Consider the following 22097-nt stretch of genomic DNA (forward strand, 5'->3'; position numbering starts at 1 on the left):
CCTATTCTTCAATGCTATGGACAGCGAACGCTCCTTTGGGTTCGTCCCCAAGCTTGCTTGCTCTCCCGCTCATGCTTTGCCTTTTCCGCCCCGCGCCTTCTTTTTTCTTCTTGATCTTGGCTGTGTTTGACCTTGCCATGCCACGCCATGTTGCTTTTCCTCTTTTGCGTCCGTCCTGGGCCTCTTCCTTGGTGTGCCGTGCGTCCGCCTCAGCTCCGAACCTTGCCGATCTCTTGTGCCTCTCGCCCTCTTCCGCAGCTCGGCATCCACCAATACATCGTGTGTTTGATTGTCTGTGCTGCTGGCCAAATGCGCGGTGCTGTCGATCGAGCCGCGGCCAGCGGCTGCTTGCCTGAGAATTGCCTGGCCCTGGCAACGCTCGCAAAGTACACTGTATTCAGAAAAAAACGGGACAATATAGCCGTTTCCATGAACGTGTAGTATGTGATGGCATGCGTCAAGCAAAGCCACAAGAAATAAAACAGATCACTTTGGCAGCCTCCGAGTGAAGACCGCCGGTCGCTCTCCGATCTCCACAATCGACCTGCATACTGTGATCATGTTGCGCGCCGCATTGACGTCGCGATTCCACACTGTCCGGCAGCTGGGATTCTTGCAGCTCCTGACAAAGTGGGAATTCGCAACACTGGGCGCATCGAGTCCTTCCAACCGAACTGGCTCCAGGCACTTGGAGCACACCTGCGAGGTGTTGAACTCGTTCGTCGAGACTACCTTGACGCTTCCATGATGGTGATTGGGACGGCGTCGGTGGTGCTCGAATTGCTCAAAGTACCGAGCAAACCGCTGCCTCCGAGGGCTGGATGCATAGCCCTTGCCTTGCCGCCATGATGCATTGCCAAAGGCGATCACCACATCGGTCCGTATCGGGGCGTGCTTCAGGACGGCCTTGCACATCCTGTCGACGGCCACTTGGCGCCTCTTGTGGCCAGTGAAGCGATGGTGACGGGCCTTCTTGCCAAGGTGGAAGTCGAGCTGCACTCGTAGCTCCGGTCGCAGGACATGGGTGAGATGGACCTTGAAGGCTTCCGAGGACGACACCTTGGGCGAGGGAGTGGTCGACATCCAGGTCTCGATATCGAGTCGATACTTCATGATATTGTGCCACTCAGTATTGGACTTGTGGCCACACATGTGCTGATAGTGACCATTGGAGAACGAGACCACCTCGTCTTGGTGGCCCGGTGCTTGGATGACCGCCGTGAAGATGGAGCCGACTCCAGGATCGATGCCAATCCAAGTGGTGCGATCGGGGTCTGGGTCGCCGATGTGGGCCTGGATACGCTGCTCGGCAGTCGGAGGAGGCTCGATGGTCTCGGTGCGATCGGTTCGACGCAGAAACTTGACGAGGCCGATGGTGCATCCAATGCCATCGGTGCTGATCTCGTAGTTGAACAGCTTCTTGTCCACGTCCCGTTCTTGGAAGAGGGAACTACACAGCTTGAAGCAGCTGCGCCAGAGACGATCCTGGTTGTTGATGCCGTCCTCACCTTCTTCCTTGAGCTTGTCCCTGGTGAGGCCAAGGCGTTTCTTTGGACCAAGGAGTTGCCAGAGAGTGACCGTGTCAATCTTGACATACTTGGCCCTTGCAGTGCATAGAGGAACCATCGTGCACACGGCCGGAGGAGTGTCAAGAGTGAGCTGCTTGAGTGCCCAGTTGAGTCTGGCGGCCAGCTTGTTGATCTTGGACTTGGTGGTGCCGAGCTCAGACTTGGCCGTGGTGAACCTCTTGTCGTCGGAGGGAATACCTTGGGCAGTGAGCTCGTCCAGCTTGGCCTGGCGCTGTAGCTCGGTGACTCGGAGGGCGGGCATGTCACAGTCGATCCACTTGTGGACATTGTCGACCATCTTGTCTCGGGCGAGGATTCCCACATGGTGTGAGAGGCGATGGAGGGCCCGGAAGCGGTCCTGGTCGCTGCTGTACCGAAACTCGTCCAGGATGTGGCCAAAGTCTGGATAGAGGAACTCGAGATCGGCCTTGGGTGGAGTCGAGTCCGGTTTCTCGAAGAGCTCGAGACAGGCCTCGATGGCTTCGTGCTTATGCTTGTTGGCTGGGAAGACGGCAGCGCAGAAGCGGCGAAGGAGTCGCCAGTAGGCCAGGTCGAGGTGGGTGGTGCAGTTGGTAGCATAGGCATTGACAGCCAGGGTGAGAAGCTGACTGTGAGCACCATCAGGCAGACGAGGGGCCGGAGGCAGGTCTGCATGTCGAGTGGTCTGATAGTCGCGAAAGGAAGCGACCAGATGCTCGTTGTACTGCTCGATGTCCCCGGTCGGGGAGAGGGCACCGTCCTGGACGATCCTAAAGCACTGGCGGATGAATGCAGGGGTGGCCCTGGAGATGACGGGGACGGGAAGATCCTGCTCGATGCACCGGAGGATGTGCAGGTTGAGCAGCCTGGATGCCTCGAACTGGATCTGGGTCATGGCCTCGACGGTGGCCTGGATCTTGTCGCGGAGAGCGGGATTGAGACAACAGCCATCCATCGTCTGCTTGAAGCAGCTGAACTGAGGGGCGGATGACCTTCCATCCACGAGTGGGACGACAGAACTCTTGAGGGGCCGGTATTTGGGACATTTGCTAGTGTTGCTTCGCTCGTGATCGGTGCCATCGCACTGGCGACATCGCTTGCCGGTACTCGAGGAAGTAGATGGACCAGGCTCGGTGGGATCGACATCCATTGGATCTGCAGAAGCAGTGGTGGTGAGCGACGGAGCAACAGACGACCAAGCATGCGTGGGGTCAGAATACGAACAGAGACAGGCTCCGACTGTGACTTGGCTTTCTTGGGCCTGGGTGGCTGAGGCTGGCCATCACCGGCACCCTTACGCTTCGGAGGCATGGGGGCAGAGGATGCTGGATGCCTGCCAGTGGTACTGGTCAGAGCAGAGACTTCTCTTTATCGTACAATAGCGCGATGATCAGATCAAGGCGAGATGAGGGAAGAAAGCAGCAGGACGAAGGTGTGGCATTTATACCCGAGAGCAGGAACCCGTCTTTGCGGGCTGGTTGGGGAAGCGACCTGTTCAAAAATCGCCGAGAGGTTCAAGCCAGGGATTTGAGCGTCAAAATGGCGGCGTGATTGGGGAGCTCAACCCCAAATTGGAGGAACTCAACCCCAAAGAAGTTCTCGATGGGATTGAAGTCGGGCGAGGCAGGTGGGGTGAAGATCACTGACCATCCTCGGCGCTCGATGCAGTCCAGGACAGCCCTTGTCTTGTGCATGCTGACATTGTCCATCACAATCACAGAGTCGTCTGAGAAGCACCCTTCGGCGAGTATCCGTAAAGAGGGAAAATGGATCTCCTGATCCCTGTCTCATCGACAGAAACGAATCGTCGTGGGTCGATGGAGCGGACCTGGTCCCTGAACTGTGCCACTCGCTCATCCAGTCGCTTGGACTTGTAGAGGTGTGTTGCCCTCTTGTGAGACAGACCTGCTCGCTGGATGGCAGTGTGGCAGAGTGAGAGCGACACTTTCCTCTGGAGGATGGACTCGAGCTTGCACCGCAGCACAGGACCAGTCTGGAACGGGTCCTGTTCAATCAGGGTGCGAATGACTGGACATGCCTGCTCGAAGAAAGTGGATCTGCGAGCTGGGACCCGGGATGGGTCATCCAGCTTGCATCCTCGGTGCCATCGATGGATGGTGCTCTTGGATACACTGAATATGGAGGCGACCTTACGCAGGCTATGGATGAGGGCGTAGCATCGCAATGCGGCGGTGCGAAAGTCGGATGTGTGGCGAATGGTCATGGCCAGCGCGCGATGGTTTTGGGTAACAAAATATTCGATCAATGGTCAAAACCCGGGTGTCCCGTTTTTTATTGGATTGCCTGTAAAAGGACACAGGACCCGAATCCCACCCGCCATGGAACTGGCGTTTCCCACCGGTCTCCACGTGACGTCCCGCGTTCAAGCTCCGCCCTCCCGGCACGACTCCCGAGGCCAACCTGACTCACCCCTGCTCGATCAGCGCGGGCGGGTCTCGGCCTCCTCTGGCCCCATCGACCTATCGATACCTGATCTGCCGCCATGCTGTGCGTTCAGACACGGCTTTCCCTGTCTCGCCCGGCCCAACGGGCCCATGTCTCCTGGATCCGCTGCTCGCTCTTTCATTCGGCTCTGCCCCGACTGCACCAACGCGATCCACCGCCCCAGCAGCCGATCCGCATCCGCCAACGCACCCGGAGAGGCGGGTCGACTCACTGGACGACACTGGAGTCGCCAGTGCCATCCCGCACCACCGATCCAGCCGGTCCAGCCGGTCCAGGCACTGTCCGCGATGCATCGCGTTGGGTAATCGTCGACCATGTCGAGTCGTTCGAGACGCTTGCCCAGCAGCCCGCTGCAGCCTCGGCCTCGGCCCCGACCCCGATCTCCAACCCAATGCTGACGCGGCTCTTCAAGCTGCCGGGGTTCGGCCCGGTCTGGGACAAGCTGTCGGTTATCTTCCTGCCCCGGGCCTATACCCACACTACATATCCTGAATATCTGCCATACACATTCTGGCAGTTGGTGCACAACGTCTCCGGCACGGTCACCGGCACCCTCTCGACCCAAGCGTTGCTCCACGCCCTGGGCATGGGCGCTGCCGCATCGTATGGACTCGCTGCGACGACCAACTGGATCATCAAGGACGGATTTGGCATGCTCGGCGGTGTGCTCTATGCCGGTTTGATCGGCAATCGCTTCGACTCTCATCCCAAGCGATACCGCTTCCTCAGCGCCATCGCCATTCAAGCCGCAACTTTTGCCGAACTGCTGACCCCGCTGTTCCCGCAGTTTTTCCTGCCGATGGCGTCGTTCTCAAACGTTGGCAAGAACATTGGCTGGCTCGCCGCAAGCGCAACCAAGGCTTCGATGCACAAGGGCTTTGGCAAGGAGGACAACCTCGGCGACATTACGGCAAAGTGCGGGGTGCAATCCACCGCAGCGGGGCTCATCGGCACAGGCGTGGGCGTCGGCTTGAGCTGGACGTTGGGCACGGAGCCAATGACGTTGATGCTGGCCTTTGTTCCGCTCTCGGCTCTGAACATCTGGTCGACCATCAAGTCCAACCAATGGGTCATCACGCGGACCCTCAACGTCGAACGCGGAGAGCTCTTCATGTCCGAGGTCTTTGTCGCCGGCGACTTGCCCAAGAGCGTCTCCCCTGATGCAACCGGTGACCGAGTCGACCATGCGCTCAGTCTCGCAGTCGTCGGTCTCGATCCCGCATTCGTCCCGTCTCCAGAGTCGATATCCTCCAAGGAGCACTTTATGGACTCGTATGCGAGCTGCTTTGTGGCTCCTTTGTTGATCGAGCCACCGATGGCGCCCTATGTCGAGTCGTTTGGTCCAGCCGAGTCTGCATTCATCTTTGGAACGAGCTGGGCCAAGGCAGACGAAAAACGTGGAGATGCACGGCTCCCCCAATCTCAGCCAAAGTACCGAACCATGATTGTGCCCGGCCCGATCGATCCAGCCAAGGATGCGGCCACGCCTGGTGTCGCCCTCTGGTTTTTGGAAGACGCCACCGGTGCCGACACAATCAAGGGCTTCTTCCATGCTTGTATAATCCGCAAGATGCTCGAGGGTGTTCCGCGGTCGTCGTGGGAGACAGCAGCAGCATCTGGATCGCTTGAGGAACTGAGGATGGGCATCATCACGCGCGCCCATGAGGTCCTCGAGAGTCGGTTCGACGATATTCGGGACGCCATGAAGCAGAAGGGCTGGGTCATTGAAAAGAGCCACCTTGCGGACGTCAACAGCCGTATTTGCATTGATTAGGGTCGTGAGCAGCTTTGCCGACGACAGACAACGAGGATCAAAATGGTTAAATGGCACCGTCAGTGCATCCTTGAGATCAGCAATGATCCTCCTATCGTCCAACTTGAACGCTAAGGGCATCCTTACAAGGTTAAATAGATGTACGAGAATTGCATTTCCTCGACTGCGTCTGCTCAATCTATGATATTGTGATCTCCGAAAACGTCGCATTAAGTAAATGTGATAGAACGACTGAATAACAAATCTAATGTTACCTGAGCTGTGGACCAATACGGACGATTGCAGTATCAGGATGCAGATGTTGATATCGTGGCATATGGCCATTCAGAATGACGTATGAGCGATGGTAGGAGTCTTCGTGTGGTTGGGTTGCACTCGGCTCCGGCCGCCACCAGAGATCCCCAGTTCCCGTCCAGGGAGTTGAATCATTTAGCACACTCACGGTGCCAATGCCAGTCGATCATCGCCAAAGGAGATCGGTTGGTTGGGTTCAATATTGCGCGCGAACCAATCCACATCACCCATTTGAAGATACCCTGAGATGGCCGAGGAACCAATGGCAAAACGGCAAAAATCTCGACATCAGCGCACCATCCAATCGCTGTGGATGCGGATGGGGTCCAGACCCGACGAAATGCGACACTGCAGGACCAGCTTGACCAATGATGCCATCCATCGATGGCGTGCCCGGTGGAGAACGATCAAGGCCACTCACTGTGAGAGTACTTTATTTGTAAATAGCAGAACACATAGAGTAACCAGGACTGGATCTGAGCGAATGGGAAATACACAGGATCGAATAACTCTAACAGAGCCGAAGGAACGATATAGAATTGAAGAGAACCGAGTAACATCAAAGAGAGCAAAGCACTATCAAATAGAACCGAGTAACATCAAAGAACCAAGTAGAACGGCATGTCACTGTTCCGCACCGGCATTAACAAACCAACACTGCTGAGAGTCCCTGAAGCAATCGAGCCTCAGCAGCTGGATCGACATTGGCACGAGTCCTTGGTGGTGTATCGAATGGATGTCGAATGGATGTCGAATGGATGTCGAATGGATGCCGAATGGCAAGTCACCGGTCTGCAATAGATCCTCGTCCGAGACTGACATGCATTGAACTGATATGCATCGGCACGAACTGACATGCATTGGCATGCATCGACAACGATGTCCACTGCGACAGCTCCATGCGACACATCAAGTGGCTCGCCCCTCACTTGGCAGCCATTGCTCCTCACGAGCACTTCTTCAGGTGGTTGAGCGGGACATAGGCTCGCTGCCCGGTCTCGCTCTCGGCCAGGGCCCAGCCGTCAGGCAGCTCCTGGAGCACAACGACTCGCTGTCCAACGGCAATGTCGAGCTCGTCGGGCTGCTCGGCCGGTCGAGCCTGGATGACCTCGCGGAAGTCGAGCTTGGGGATGGTTGGGATGGCTGAAACGACGGCCGGCGACGACGCACTCGAGCTGAGGGTCGAGAGCCGGCCGGGTGCTGGAGACGCAGCCAGGGCCGGGGACGCAGCCAGGGCCGGGGACGCAGCCAGGGCCGGGGACGCAGCCAGGGCCGGGGACGAGGCCACACTCTCGTACGAAGGAGGGTGGATCGAGTCGACTTTGGAGCTGGGGGAAGTGACGGCGCTGGCTGTTGTGTCTGAGCGAGGTGCAGGGGTCGACGACTGCGTGGCGGCATCAAAGTTCCCGAATGCCTCACGGTACTTTTCACTGGCCGAGAATGCTTCAGGGCGATCGGGCTGCGAGCGGCTCGCAATTTTGAGCTGGTCGGGCTGCGGGTGGTCTGCACGATCGGGTCGGTCGACAACGACAACAGGAGGCACCTCTCTGTTGGCCAGTGCCTCTCTGTTGGCCAGTGCCTCTCGGTTGATCTGAGCCTCTCGGTTGATCTGAGCCTCTCGGTTGATCTGGGCCTCTCGGTTGATCTGGGCCGCGAGACTCTTGTTCTGGGCTCGGATGCATGCGACAAACACTCCAACAAGGACTATTCCTCCGCCGACAGCGCCGGCAGCGATGATGATCGAGTTGGGGACCGAGCTGTTGGCCGAGCCGTTGGTCGAGCTTGTTGACGAGCCCGAAGTGGCCGAGGTTGGTGCAAGCGGAAAGCCGCCGTTGGTGGTGACGGCACCTCGGCCGACTCCGACGGTGGTGGCAGGGAGGAAGGCATTGCCCGTGGTCTGGATCTGCGGCGCCTGTGGGTGAATGGGTGAATGGGTGAGTTGAGTGAGTTGGGTGAGTGTGGATGCCGAAGATGGTAATCACAATTGCCGAAGCCAGGGGCTCATGTACAAGTGCGGCCTGTGAGTGAGAGCCAGTGTGAAGCGGCACATGGCGTTGGGTGCAATCACACTCGACTAGGTACAGTTGCACCCGACATGGGACTGGTTGCAGCCGCACTCGACATGGGACTGACCGTGACGATGCTTTGGTGGCTGGTGGTCACAACAGAAGGAGGAGCGCCGCCGGTTTGAGGGTTCTTGGCGTCCGAGGTGGTGGAGGGGGGCTTGGGGATGGTGGTAGTAGTAGTAGTGGTGGTGGTGGTAGTGGTGGTGGTGGTGGTGATGGAGGTGACCACCTCGACGACTTGAGCTCCATCAGTGTTGCATATGGAAATACTACCACCAGGGCAAAGGCCAACATAATAGCTTCCTGGCTGGATGCCCAAAGGGACTGTGACAACTACTGACTCCTGGATCCGAGGACCATCCAATATTGGATCCGTGAGCGAATATCGGCCGTTGGATGAACCAGATACAGACTTGGTGATCGTTGAACGACGACAGTATGTTAGAATGGTATCGACGACACCCTGCGTTCATCACATCTCGCAGCAACAATTCATGGGAAGAGATGGGATGGGATGGTAAACGAGAATAGCTATAGCTTGACACTCACCCACAAATCGATTGCAAAGATTGCGTCTGCCACAACAACAGTGCCATTGGGACCTGAAGGCAGCGGAGGCGGATTTGAGCTTGCGGTTACAGTGTAGCTGTTACCGATAACCCAAGGGCTCTGAGTGGTTGTCAACAAGGGTTGGCAGTGGTTTCAGCGTTGATTCAGCCAGGTGTCGATCCAGCAGCGAGGCGTCTCAGCCCAGAGCAAGAGCACAGTCGAAGAGATCATACCGTGGTGGAGTACTGAATCACTTGGGAAGTGCAGCGTCGAATGAACAAGCTGCCGACGAGCAGCAGGAGCAGCGGGTGCATCATCGCCTTCCCCAGCATCGCGCTCAGAGCTGACGGAGGCAGAGAGGGATTCGTCCAGACCAAGCGACGAGCCAGACAGAAAAGCTCGAGCAGGTCAAGGGGGGGGGCGAGGGCGACACAATCGAACGAACCACCGCAACAGACCAGTCCATGAATTGGTGGATCACCGCTTTGTTCATCAGGCCAAATGGAGACATTTGAAACAGGGACACGCACAGGATCGCGGCTCACCGCGCTTGAAGGCAGCGAGGCAAGGGGCGATATGGAACGCCCTCGAATATGCTCTGTGTCAATCGTCCCGAGCCACGCAGCCAGCGCTGTTTCCTCAGTGGAAATGCAAGGGTGGTCAGAATCCCAACGGTGTCCGTTGCATGCAGCCAGTTCAGAACGAAACGAGACACTCGCGTCCTTAAGCGTCCCTGGTGGACAGGACACGGGACTGCACTTCTGTCCTGGTTGGCTATCACCTTGTTTTCGTTGTCCGGGAAGGATCGTCTTGACTATACTTGGTCAGTTCCCGCTGGCAATGATCCGCCGACAGATTTACGGAGTTGCAGGCCCGCATGAGAAAAATTGAAGTTATTGGAGATGGGCCAAGGGCACAGACCGTCAACGTTTAGGCGAGGCGCACCACGCAAGTGAATATCCATAGGTCCGATTCAGTCAACCGAATAGCTTCCGTTTGCTCATCTCTGATCGATTTACCATTATTGAACTGAACACCATAGAGCTCCTCAGCATCTGGCAGAAAATTTTCAGGGTTACTTGGGGTGGCTGGGGGGGGGGTAACTCCCAGTCGTCGATTATCACCGTCTCTGAACTCTTCTTGGAACTGTTTTTACGGAGTGGCCCAATATCTAGTCCTGACATCACAATGCACCAGTGGGGCATCTATTACATTCTAGAAACATGGGAGGGGCTTCGTCCTATATGTTGCTATTGTCGGCACCATTCAAATGGTGACAGGGGGTCGTGGTTTAACATACGAGTGAGAAACAGCAGCATAAGCCAGCGCCGCTATATTATGGATATTCAAGAATGAGCCTCAGTGCAACGGTCCAGGCGGTGATTTGATATCCGAATCAGCACGATGGACGGGTGGAAGAATCGGCGCCTGGAGAGAAGATTCAAAAATTGCTCCATCAAGGAGCCCATCTCTGGCTCCAAACTTTGAGCAGATCAGCCCGACGCATCACGAACCTATCGAATTTGTTTCTGGCAAAGAATGAGGACCAGATGCCCTCGAAGTGGAGCCGGGCGTGGAACTAGTCAGCTTCGACGCTTCGACTCTTCGAGGGGTGTACGGGATGAAGCGCAACGGCTGAGGTACGCAATAGGCGGATGGTCAGAGCCATCGAACGAAGGATTTGGCTGATATGGGACATTGGGATCCTCATTACGACCACCCTGCTGATGATGCTGGTGAGGACCGGGTCCTTTGCGATAATTGTCATGGCTTGGCATACCTCGATAGCCTCTTGGGGCATATGCGGAAGGACTTGGACACACCAGCGAGAACGGGGGGAAGCTGGCCGAGGGGAGAGTCGCGAGGGAGGGAGAGAAACAAGAGGCGAGACAGGCCACCGAGCCCAGTGGCTAACCACACGTTGGCTGGGCCTTGTTGACCCTTGCGAGCTTGGGGATCACCCATCACAGGTCGACATTGGAACCGCCTTCGATACGAGAGCAGTCCAAGCAGCATGGCCGTCCTGGATACGGCGGTTCTGTCGGCGCTTGCGACTGGGGGGGGGCGGGCAGCATCGGGTCCCTCGAGTCCGGGAACAGGGAACCTGGGGAACATGGAGCGGGGAGCAGGGCATGTGTCCGATGGACATGGTCAGAGCATTTCCGCATGCCCTGCACTCTCACACCAGCAAGCCACCACCAACCTCACCACCCACGGACCCCGATCCTCCTCGTCCCCAGTTACATCATATTGTATCTCCCACCACATGCATAAAGAGATGAGCGATAGGACAGGTAACGATGAGCAACTGGTGAGGGCGTGAAACGTGGTCGTTCCTCGCATCAGGGCGCATGATCCATCATGGAGCGGGCCGGGGCGGATGAGATAGTGAGCCGGACATGTGGTTTGGGCTTAGGAGATGTGGGGGAAGGGCTGCTGACAATGCCGCTGTCCCCTTCTCCCGGTTGAGAGGGCCAGGTGACGATGGTGCCAGGGAACCCGAGTTGCTCTCGATGACGAAAGCACGATTTGGTTGTTGTTTGGGGGAAGAGAGGGGTCATGAATGCTCGGCTCGGTGATGGCATGGCGCTTGGTTGATTTGACCGGCTGACCAAACCCACCTTCCCCCAAAACCAAATCACGGTCTCCCACCAGCCCACGATGTCGCCCGCATGTTGGGTTCCCTCCCTCCCCCCTCCTTCTGCTTCTCGCCTTGCCTTTCCCTGGGCCAGCCCTTCGACTGCAAGAGCGAGAGCATCATGTCAAAACAAAACACCTCGTCTTTGTTCCTTGATCATTACTGAGAGCGAGCGAGAGAAGGGGACAACAACGTCGAGTCACGGAATGTGAGGGAGAGCCGGGGAGGGATGAGTTGGGAAAGGGAACTGAAGGAGGAAGGCGAGGCACTGCTAACGAGAATTTGGCAATCTATACTGATGGACGGAATCACTAGTATCATTCGCTTCCCTGCAAGCAAGGAAGAGTTGGGAGGGGATATTTGGGGAGAGGAGAAGAGGAGGGAGATGGACGGGAGGTCGAGACGGTGGTGGAGGAGGGAGTACTATCCAGAGCACTGATGGGGAGGAGGATGTTCCTTTTATCGACCAGTCTTCTAAGCAACAGAAACTCCAAAGGAGGCTTCGCCAGAGCGTTTCCCACAATTCCGGAGGGACTTGCCAGTGAGGAAACTCCTTGCTGTCGAGCCGAGCTGGCTGTTGGGTTGGTTTCGTTGCTGCTGTCATTGTTGCTGTCATTGTTGTTGTTGGTGGTGGTTCCGCTTTGTTGGGGGATTCGATGAGCCGCACCGGCCGCCAGTCGGACTAAAAGTCTGTCCGGACAAGCAAGTGCGCCCCAGGGTCAAACGGGCTCGGCCCCGATTTGCAAACGAAGGGAAAAAGAGCGTAGGAAAAAGAACCGAGAGAAAACGCTGGAGAAGATTGAAAGAGTAGAGAGAGGGAGAAAGAGAGAGCAAGAGGGAGAAAGAGAGAGAGAGAGAGGAAGAGCATACAGCAAGACACACTCCAAAGAGCAGGGAGGCGCGGACCGTGCGATGGACTTCCAGAACCAAAGCGAAAGGTGAGCATTAAGTGGAGAAGGATACGAAAGAGAAGAAAGGTAGCTCGCAAGAGAGAGATAAATACGGGAGAAAAGGACAGACACGAGTCATAAAGAAATAATGGGAAAAAAAAAAAGCAATAACAAACAAACGGAAAGAGTCAGAAAAGTGCGAGACACATCGGGGGGGAGAGGGGAAAGGGTATAGGATCAAAGTTTGGTTCCAAAATTGGTTTCTTGTTTCGGGGAGCCCATCCCAAGGATGATTCAAAAAAGAAAGGAAGAGAAACGAAGGCATCCATCCACAATACCCAGGTGTGGCAGGCACAATTCAGAATAAATAACTGAGGGGTCGACAACGAGCGAGCGCGAGCGAGAGCGAAAACGGGAGAAAATAGAGCGAGGGAGAGGGAGAAATAATAATAATAATAAAGGAGGGTTGAAGTGCTCGCGCCCACTACGCACGCAACTGGCCGGTGGTAGCAAACCGGCTGTAAGATAGAAGAGGAGGAGGAGGGAAGAAAACGCCGACGGAAGGGAGAGAAAGTGCGTCTCTGCCCCCTTCCCGCCCGCCCCTCCTCTGTGGGGCCGAGCACAAGGATGAGCTCGAAAGAGTGGCAGCGCTAAATACAAGAGGAGGAGAGACAGGGTAGGGAGCAGAGGAGCAAAGGCAGACCCATCCTTAGAGGGACCGGGCGACAGGCTCAGTGAATCTTCATCCTTCGGGTGTCGCACATATGCGCATTTTTGGCCAGGGACGAGTCGATGGTGATGACATCGTGGACAAGTGTGCTCAGGCGCTTCGAGAGAGTAGCCGACGAAGGGACCGGCGTTGACGAGATCATGCACGGCGTGGAGGCCAGCGACGAAGACGCGCTGCAGTCCGATAGACACGGTTGCAGCGCCAGGCGGATCGTGGCCGAGTCGGGTTTGAAGTCGGCGGCGATGGCGGCGGCGTCGATCGGGTGATTCCGAGCGTATGGCTCGGTGCCGGGAAATTTGGACTGGACTGCGAGCGTGCGTGGGGTGACGGGCACCGAGTCGGAGCGAGATTCGGGGCCATGCAGAGTGTACTGCGATACGGAGCGGGTGAGGCGCTCGTTCTGCAGTCCGGAGCAAGTCCGCGGGGCACTCTCGGGGCGGGGCAGCGAAGGCGACTGCATGGAACATGGCGAGCCCGGGAGCAGCGTCTGTGCCAGCGATTCGGTCGAGGACTTGCTTGGACACTCGGCGAGGGGCTTGACAGAACCCGACTGGTCCGTAGTCTCGGTCTGCAGAGCCTTGGCCGGAGCCGGGATTGTCGGTGGCGCTGATGGAGGCAGCTCCGGCAGAGACAGATCGTCGCAGACCGACTCGATCTTGGAATGTGCGGTAGCCTCGGCCACAATGTAGCAGGGCGACTCAACCACAAGGGGAGCGCAGCTGTCGACGAGGTTATTCAGTTCGTCGATGTTGATGTGCAGGTCGTAGTCCTGGAGGCAACGAAGCACAAGTTGAGTGGAGGTGAGCCACGATGCTGAGGGAGGGGGGGGTTTAGACCACCCCGACCTGTCAAAGCAGGGCCTCACCCGCTGCGGACAAGTGACGGTACTGCCATCCCCGACGGCAGCCAGGACGCACTCAAGATGCACCCGGACGTACCAGCAGTCGGAGCATCTGTCGCTCCATGAGATTGACGTCGCCAAGGAGGAACATGCCCGAGAACTCGGCCCAGTGCTTGTTCTTGAACGAATTATCGCACAGATACTTGGAGGCCAGCAGCAGGGCGGCGAGGAAGATGCGGTGGGCGGCCGAGTAGCGGCCGGAGCAGTCGCTCGGGAGCTTCTCGCGCATGCGCCTCATGTAGACGATGCTGCCGAGGAAGGTGGTGTACTGGACGTTGGAGCGCCGGGCCATCTGGACGATAAAGTCAAAGAGGGAAGGGATGCGGAGCGACCCCGAGTCGGGATTGCTGCACGAGATGATCTTGGAGGCCATGTGGTAGACGCTCTCTGTGTGGGTGCACGATGGAGGAATGGCGGTTGGACGAGAGAGAGGCAGAATCGGGGCGGGAGGCAGGGCGGATGGGGAGGGGATGAGATGAGATGCGATGCGGTGGCAGACACGATAGAGTCGGCGTGATTAGAGCAGGCGGTAGAGTGAACAGGTCAGCACGGTGGTGCGTGTGCGTGTGTCCGCGTCGGGCGGTGGCCACATGCGGAAACATGGTGGCAAGGCCGGGCATGGCAAATGCGGGTGATCGGATTCGGGGGGGGGTACAACGGCATCCCCCTCGGAATCATGAGCAGGCAGGCAGAGCAGGAGGCGGCGACGGGGTTGTCCGGAAGGAGACGAGACGAGAGGAGAGGAGAGGCAGCCAAGCGGGAGTGCGATTTGTGTGTGGGTGTGGATGGAATGGGATGGAGTGGAGTGGAGTGGAATGGGATGAAGGAAAGACACTGTGCATGGGAGGAGTATGCCATGCGTGGAGGATGTGTCGGACTGATGCAAGCCAAGGAAACCGAGGAGTGGTGTCGGCGGATGTGCTTCAATCCGAATTGACAGGCAAGTCAAGCAAACGCAAGAACAGAAGAGGTTTGATCGGACTTACCAATCATGCTCCGATTGATGGTGGGCGGGAAGTCTTGTGAAGTAGTCTCCATGCTGGGCAAAGCGGGCGGCTGGGCTTGCAGGAAAGGAGCAGGGAGGGAGAGCGAGGGAATGGCGAGTTGCGGCGCAAGGACTTGGGTCCGCAATAAATAATTAGGATGCGGATGTGCGTGGGAAATCTATGTATGGCAAGGGAGGCCCGTTTTTAAATAGATCGGGCCAGGTCTGCGCGCGGATGATCGACGGCGGTGGAGGGATCGATGGCGCAAGCCGAAGGGTGAGAGGGCAACGGAGGGACGTATGATCGTCGAGCAGAGGAGGCGGTCGAGAGCAGGTGATGCGGCTGGTGGCGCAAAAAAAACGAGGGCCGTGGCAGAGGAGCAGGCCGGATGAGCTTGTGCTGCGGAAGCACCGGGGCTGTCGAGAGGGCAAAGGGAAATACAAGTACAGAGGCGGAAGAATGAAGGAGAGTTTGCCTTCTTGCAAGAGCGAATGGAATTTGCGTTGGTGGCCCCAGGAGTTGGTTTACTCGGGCCGCTGCAGCATAACGATCGAGGAGGCGGGATGCAACGTGGGAGGGGGGGAAGGGTGTGTGAGAGTCGAGGAGGTTATGTGTGACTGGGGGTCGGGGCAGGTCTTCCCGAGACAAATATGTGGTGGAGATAAGGTCGGCTGACAAGCAGGGCGGGAGGCGGGTGTTGGAACAGCCGGGGAAGCGGGGCAGCGGAGGGGGGTTGTGTGTGGGGGAGCAGGAGGAGCAGGCTCAGAGATGGCAGCCGGAGGGCGTCAGGTTTGCTGCAGGGTGCAAGAGACGGGAGAAAATCGGAGGAGGGTCAGCAACGGCCTGGGCAGCGGTGAATGATCATTGCAGCGAGCGATGGCGTCCATGGCCGCTGGGGAGGGAGGAGGAGTGCTGCACGAGGGATGGGTTGCCGCCATCGGGCCGTATCGGGGGGTCGCTTTGGCGCGTGGGTGGCCAGCGGCCGAGCGACAACAGCGGGTGATGGGAAAGGCATGTGTATGGGGTGTGGGTCGGGAGGGGGTATGGAGTGGGAGGGAGTGTGGGCCGAGGGCCGAAAGGACGCAGGTGGCGACGGGCGATTGACATAAGCGCGAGGGTGTGCAGACAGAAGCACGAGGATGTGCAAAAGCAGAATGATACGGGGATAGCGAAGACGGCGCGATGGAATTCAAGTGTGTCGAGAGGGGTCTAATTGGGGAGGGCTGGCCAAGACATTGGCTGCGAGTGTGGAATCTGCAGCCGTCTATCAAGCCATCTATCACGCCATATATCGAGTCGTCTATCAAGGCGTCTATCGAGTCGTCTATCAAGGCATGTATCGAGCCATGGCAGCGATGCACGTCGTGGAAAGAGGGCAGCGACGACGAGCACCAAGCGACGGCAGGAGTAGTCCTGTCGACAGCAAGAGTACTAGTGGGATGTAGCTCTACTCACCGATCGGCCACGGGCAGCCCTGGAAGAGTGGGTGCGATGAGGGGGACCAAACTACTTTTGGCTGGTGCGTGGTGTGCAAGAAAAAGAAACACGGCTCGCAGGCGATTTGGGCGGTGCTTTGGTCAAAAGTGCTCCAGGCCAGGGGGTGATTGGCAGATGCGGCTGTATCGGGTGGGTGAGCGAGCGGGAGCCAGACAGGAGGGCGGCAGATCGGGCTGGGGAAGACAGCGATCCGGCAGGAGCACAAGCGAGGAGCGACACCCGAGGGTGATATCGAGAATCAAGGCCTGGCGAGCCGACGGATGGGTCGATGGGCGGGTCGCTGAACAGGCCGGCGGATAGGTCGATGGAGCATCCCTTTTTGACCAACGCTTTTGAGCGAAAAGGGCGTTGCCCAAGAACGAGAAGCAGCAGGCGGCGAGAGCGCCGCGAGGCGGGAGGGCGCACACAGACTGCGGCGGCTGCAGCTCGGCGCGGCGAGCGAGAGCCGCGGGCGAGCAGCGAGAAGGGCCAGCAAGCGCCGATGCGAATAAGGGCGGCGGCGTGCACCGCGGCCAGCCAGCAAGCGGTTGCCCGAGAGCACATGAGCACAGCGCCGCGCCCGGTTGATGTCCGCCTGCGCGGCCTGTCCTTGTGGGGGGGGGCAGGCGGGAGTGTCCCAGTGTGTCTGCAATTGTCCTAGTGTGTCCTAGTGTGTCTGCAGTTGTCCTAGTGTGTCCTATTGTGTCTTGGTCTTTCTGCAGTTCTCTGTGGGAATGGGAACTCCCAACCATGTGTCGATCGGTGCGACGATCTTGTGCGAGCGAGTGCGACGGCCAGTCTTCTGGCCACTGCAACAGCACTGTATCGTCGATATCTCGTGCAATCCATCCCTCCTGTGCTCCGTATCGCACATGGTCTGGGCCGCGTGGCTGTCCTTTTGGCTGTCCTGTTGGTCGCCCTCTTGGCCATCCTCTTCGACGCTCGGCGATGGCCTCTCGATGCATCCGTCCATCTTCCAGACGCTGTCTCGGACGCCGCCGTGCAAACAGGCTGGGATGCATGGGAATGCCCGCTCCCGCCGGGATTCTTGCCCAGACACCTCCCAATGTTCCGACCTGAACACCCTGGCACATGCTCGCTGGCCCCGCCACGCGCGCGTCGGGCTTGTCCGTCGGCGGGGTGCCATGTCGCACGGCTCTTGTTGGCGCCGGGGGCACAGCGGCGGCCACAGTTTCTGTGGACCGAGTCTCATGCGGGAATCGACACTCTCCGGCATCCGCCACCAGCATCAGCGTCCGCATGGGACACCACCACGACATTAACATTAACGCATCAACACCACGGCATTAACACCACGGCATTAACATCAAAGCACCAACACCGCCCGCACCCGTCCATCCCAGCGCATCCAGCAACACGCACTTCGCTCCCAACAAGGCACGCGTCCTGGTCATGTTGCCTGCCCAGGCGCTCCCGGTCTGTCCCTATCGGCCTTGCTGCCGCCTCACCAACCCCCCGTGTCCTTTGCTTGCCCCGTTGTGCCACCGCGGTCATCGCCGGTCATGCTCTGCTGTTGCCTTTGCCTTTGCCCTCCAGCCCGGGGCCTTGTCCTTCGGTGTGCTTGCAGAGGCACCTCTTGATCTCGCTATCTCGCCGGTCAGCTGGCGCCCAGAGCTTCTTGCTCGGCCGTCATGTCTCCACCAGCCCCAGCGTCTTTCGGCTTTGGTCCATCCCGCCTCGCTGCATGGTCTCCGCGCTGCCAATGCTCCCGGGCCCACCAGCCTCCGCCTTCGCCCTCTCCCACGGGATCCTCTTTGTCCTGGTGTTTGTGCATGCTGGCTGGAGGGGTGAGAGAGCGAGGGTCGCCACCCATCTCCGGACAATCCCCTATCGCTCCATCGGCCGTCTGCAGTCGCCTCCAGGCCGCTATTGCCCTGCCGTCCAGAGCGACCGCACATTCGGTTCTGGACATGTGCGGCCAGCGCCAACAATCGCCGTTGAACCCCCCCCTATCTGTCCACACGACCGTTGGACCCTGCTCGTTCGTACCAACGCCTCTCGTCCCTTGCACCCCGTCTGTCCATCCCTGGTCGTCTCGGCTAATCTGCGATTCTGCGGTTCTGCGATTCGTCTGCGGGCAAGTCGGCCGCTCGCCTGTTTGAACGTTTGCTTCTGCTTGGCGTCGCATCCATGTCCAGCCAGCCCTCGGCCGTGTCCAGCCAGCTCTTGTCGTCCAGGGTAACTCTTGTCTGGTTGGACGAGTCCCTCTGTTCCCAGAGAGATGCAGTCTCTGAGCCTCCCTGCACGCCTCCAATTCGTCTCCCTGACATCCCTCTCGCCAGCAATACCCTCTCGCCAGCAATATCCTCTCGCCCGGCGCTGGCTCCACCGGCTGCATCCCGTTGACTCGGTGCCGCCGGGCTCCAATGTCCATCATGTGAGCCGCAGCGGGCTTCTCGGAGTCTGCGGTTGCGTCCTGCCTTTTGCCGCCCCGCATGGAGACTGTCCCGAGGCGAACAGATCCCGCCCTGCTGTCCCCCGCCGCCTCGTTGGCTCCATTCTGGTGCATCCCTTTGCCCCTCCCTCTCACGCCCGCCCATGCTTTGTGTCCATTCCCTCGTTGCCTCTGCTCCGTGGCATCGACACAGCCCCGTCGTGCGCCCTGTGGCAGTCGCCGTCATGCGGCTGTCGTCTTTCTCTGTATCCGAGCACCTTCCCACACCTTACTTTTTTTTCTCTTTTTCCTCTTCGCAACGTGGCTTGGCCCAGAATCAGGCCCTGGCTTGCCAGAAACGCGGAGCCGAATGCCACGAGGTCCCGGCCATCATTTGGTCTTTGATGATGCTCGGTCGTGCTCGATGTTTAGGCGGCATGGTGGGTCCTGGGCTCCAGTGCACGGCCGGGGCTGGGGAAGCCAAAAGCGGCCACGGAGCATAGCCCCGGGGCAGTCAGATGCCCATGCGTCTCCTTTCCTCTCCCATTCGCACCCACACCCACACCCACATGTCTCCCTCCTCTTCTCTTCGCTGGGCATGCAGCGGTCCTCGCGTCCTTGCCAGAGGGCGAGACTGCCAAGTGCGTCATGCATGGCGGTGTCAACCTCGACGAATGCAGCAGCACGCTCAACCTGTGACCGAGTCCAGAATTGGCTTTGAATTGGCTTTGAATTGGAGCATGATTCAGCTTCCAACTCCGATTCAACCTCAGAGTTCGAAGTTGCGCTGGACACAGTGACTTTGGCTCAGCACCGCGAAAGAGACAACCTTGCATCGGGGCTCTGGAAACAAGCCACCTCCAAGACCATACCGTCCCCGCCATCGGCGGTGCGAATACTTCTCTGATATGTTATGTATAATATCTGCGAGTGAGGGAAGTCATATTTGTATTTTTCCCATTCATTCGTTCATTCATTCATTCATTTGTGGACAAAGTAAACTGTAGGCGACGTTAAAGCCTGAAGGAGCAAGCCAAGTTGCTTCGAAATGAGGGAGGGGAGGATAGGACATCAAAATAATAGCAAGAACAATGTGCGAGGCCCGAGATTCGGGGCCGGGGTTGAAAAGGGAGGTGGAGGGACGAGGAAAGGGCGGTCGGGAATGGTATCATGCCTGGGACAGTGACAAAAATCGACGGACAAGAAAGTGTGGGCTGAGTCGAATGGAGAGGAAGGGGGGGAGTAGACTAAACTAAGCTGAACTGAGCTGAGCCAAGCCGAGTGGAGAAAGGTGGAGAGTGGGGATATATGCAAGAGCGATTTTCCAAATAAATTATGTAAGGGTTTCCATAGCTCAAGGCCCGTGAATGGAATAGAGGAGGAGAGGAGATTGTGATTCCAAAACAAAGTGGGGGGGTGGAGTGAAGATGTGAAGAGAGAGAGAGAGAGAGAGAGAGAGAGAGGCGTGGGAACTGTGGGAACGGGGTGGATGTGCGTTCCTCCAACACAAGCGACGAAAAATCATGGGGAATGAGCCAATATGCTCACCACAAACGACGAGGAATAATTGGCGAGTCCAATCAGGCTGGCAGCAAAGATGGACAAAGGAGGGAGGGGGCAGGGGAATGGTATCGATTTGAGAATCAAGCCAAATGGCAAAGGAGGAGAGCTTGGAGGAGGGGAGGAGGACGTGCAAACTCTGACCAAAAAGACAGACGGACGCAGGTGAGATGCAACGGGGCTGAACCGGTCGGTGTGGTGGAGCCCCACAGCCAAGGAGGCTTGCCAGATGAATAAGTGTCCTGAGACAGAATAGTGGGGCGGGCGAGCAAACTGGCCAATGGAGAAACGGGTGGGCCGAGCACCGACTTGAGCCCGGCCAAGCCTGGGCAGGGCAGAGTAAAGCATGACAAGACAGGGCAGACCCGGCTTCGATCAACCAGGCTGAGCAACAATGGCACTCTCAGTGCTCGTGGAAAAAAGTGGAGAGCCAGCCCAAGATTGGGTGCTTTGCGCATGCATGAGGCGAAGGTGGGCCGCGACGGCGGAGATTGTTGTTGCTGCCGTTTCCATGCCCGCTGGTGTTGCCGTTTCTGTTGGTGCTGCCGTTGTTGCCGTTGCAGTCGGCATTGGCGTTGCCGCTCGATCCAGAGTGGAATTGATGGTGGAAGTGGTGGAGGTGGCTGTTTGGGTGGCGGAACAGGTCCTGCGGGCCGCAGTCGCAGATCGGATGGAGTGGATGAGCCAGGTGTGGGCTTGGGACGAGCGTTGCCTTGGTCGCCGCCGTCACTGCTGCTGCTGCTGTTGCTGTCGCTCCTGCTGCTGCTCCTTTCTCGCTTGGAGGAGGGGTGACTAGCGCCGGGGCCGAGATTGTCGACACCAGTCCCGATGCCGCCACGGTCTTGGCTCGGACCGCGGCGCTGGTCTTGACTCGGAGGGCGGCCGACTTGGCCGAGGAAGGCGGTGGGCTGAGGGCCGACTCGCTGGCGCTGCGGCACATCGAACGTCGGCGCGAGAGCGATCGTCGTCCCGGGCGGGCTCCAGACAGGGTGTTGCCGAGGGGCGGAGCCGGGGGGCCTTGCAGCATCGCCAGGGCTCGTCGGTCCGACGACGACAGCGAGAGCCGGCGCGGCGACGAGCTGCGGGCGCCCGAGGAGAGCTTGAGGATGCAATCCTCCGAGAGACGCTCGACGGACTTGTTGGCCTCGAGGTCGTCCTGGAAGCACTCGACTGAGCAGTACAACTCGTCCTGCGCAAAAGGAAGAAAAAGGAAGCGTTAGCATCCTGCATAAGCACCTCAAAAGCAGGGGAGGGAGGAGGATATCGCTCTACCTTGGGCGCTCCCCTGTTGACGGGCCCTGTCACTCCCCTCCCTGTCACCCGAACCAAAACAAACCCAAAGCCCTGTGATGCAAAGTCTTACCTCGGCCGTGCGCTTGCCACAGCGACACCAGTCCAAGTTGAAGGCCATGCATTCCGTATCTGCGCTCATTTTCTTGTGCAAAACTTGTCCAGCTGCTGCAGGAAGTAGGGAGAGGTGGGTGCGTGTGGAGAGGGGCGAAAGGGTGGGCCAGTGGATTGGATCGCCCTCTTGACCAAGAGGTGTAGGTGCTGGAAATCAAGTGCAGGGGTATAAAACTTTGAGAGCCGAGGGGAGCGGGAGACAGGAGACAGAGGAGATCAAGGCGAAGGCCAGATGGAAAGAAACAGGTGACAGAGCAGGGCCAAGGCGGGCCGAGGCGAAGGGAATGGTCGACGTCAGCGACAGCTGCTGGGAACTACGCAGTCGACCCAAGACCGAGGCTGCGGACACTCCCGCAGGATGGACAAAAGTATGGGAAAGAAGGGTGAGGAGAGAAAAACGGCCCGGGTCCAGACGGGCTCG

General features: G+C 58.2%; 5 protein-coding genes across 5 annotated transcripts; 1 reads left to right on the top strand and 4 right to left on the bottom strand.

Moving 5' to 3' along the window:
• The first annotated feature begins 3989 nt into the window (after positions 1-3989).
• BJ171DRAFT_485918 (vitamin B6 photo-protection and homoeostasis-domain-containing protein) lies at positions 3990-6045 on the top strand. Its single transcript, XM_053109167.1, has one exon. It carries the CDS (start codon positions 4051-4053, stop codon positions 5785-5787), a length of 1737 nt encoding a protein of 578 aa, XP_052971329.1. The 5' UTR covers positions 3990-4050; the 3' UTR covers positions 5788-6045.
• Positions 6046-6834: 789 nt separating this feature from the next.
• BJ171DRAFT_111878 (uncharacterized protein) lies at positions 6835-9294 on the bottom strand. The gene is made up of 4 exons (XM_053105459.1): positions 8930-9294; positions 8697-8816; positions 8215-8559; positions 6835-7993 (listed from the first exon to the last, which is right to left on the bottom strand). The coding sequence occupies exons 1-4, from the start codon at positions 9026-9028 to the stop codon at positions 7028-7030; spliced, it is 1530 nt and encodes a 509-aa protein (XP_052971330.1). The 5' UTR covers positions 9029-9294; the 3' UTR covers positions 6835-7027.
• A 3455-nt stretch (positions 9295-12749) lies between these two features.
• On the bottom strand, positions 12750-14228 carry BJ171DRAFT_454227 (uncharacterized protein; the record flags this gene model as incomplete). The annotated part of the gene is made up of 2 exons (XM_053108245.1): positions 12750-13723; positions 13893-14228. 2 exons carry the CDS (start codon positions 14226-14228, stop codon positions 12956-12958), a joined length of 1104 nt encoding a protein of 367 aa, XP_052971331.1. The 3' UTR covers positions 12750-12955.
• Positions 14229-17014: 2786 nt separating this feature from the next.
• Positions 17015-17732, bottom strand: BJ171DRAFT_470927 (uncharacterized protein; the record flags this gene model as incomplete). The annotated part of the gene is made up of 3 exons (XM_053108585.1): positions 17015-17328; positions 17378-17512; positions 17669-17732. The coding sequence occupies 3 exons, from the start codon at positions 17730-17732 to the stop codon at positions 17015-17017; spliced, it is 513 nt and encodes a 170-aa protein (XP_052971332.1).
• A 2943-nt stretch (positions 17733-20675) lies between these two features.
• BJ171DRAFT_470928 (uncharacterized protein) lies at positions 20676-21704 on the bottom strand (the record flags this gene model as incomplete). Its single annotated transcript, XM_053108586.1, has 2 exons — positions 20676-21461; positions 21636-21704. The coding sequence occupies 2 exons, from the start codon at positions 21702-21704 to the stop codon at positions 20676-20678; spliced, it is 855 nt and encodes a 284-aa protein (XP_052971333.1).
• Between the last annotated feature and the right edge of the window lie 393 nt (positions 21705-22097).

Source organism: Polychytrium aggregatum (genome assembly GCF_025602895.1).
Source record: "Polychytrium aggregatum strain JEL109 chromosome Unknown BJ171scaffold_2, whole genome shotgun sequence".
Classification (NCBI taxonomy): domain Eukaryota; kingdom Fungi; phylum Chytridiomycota; class Chytridiomycetes; order Polychytriales; genus Polychytrium; species Polychytrium aggregatum.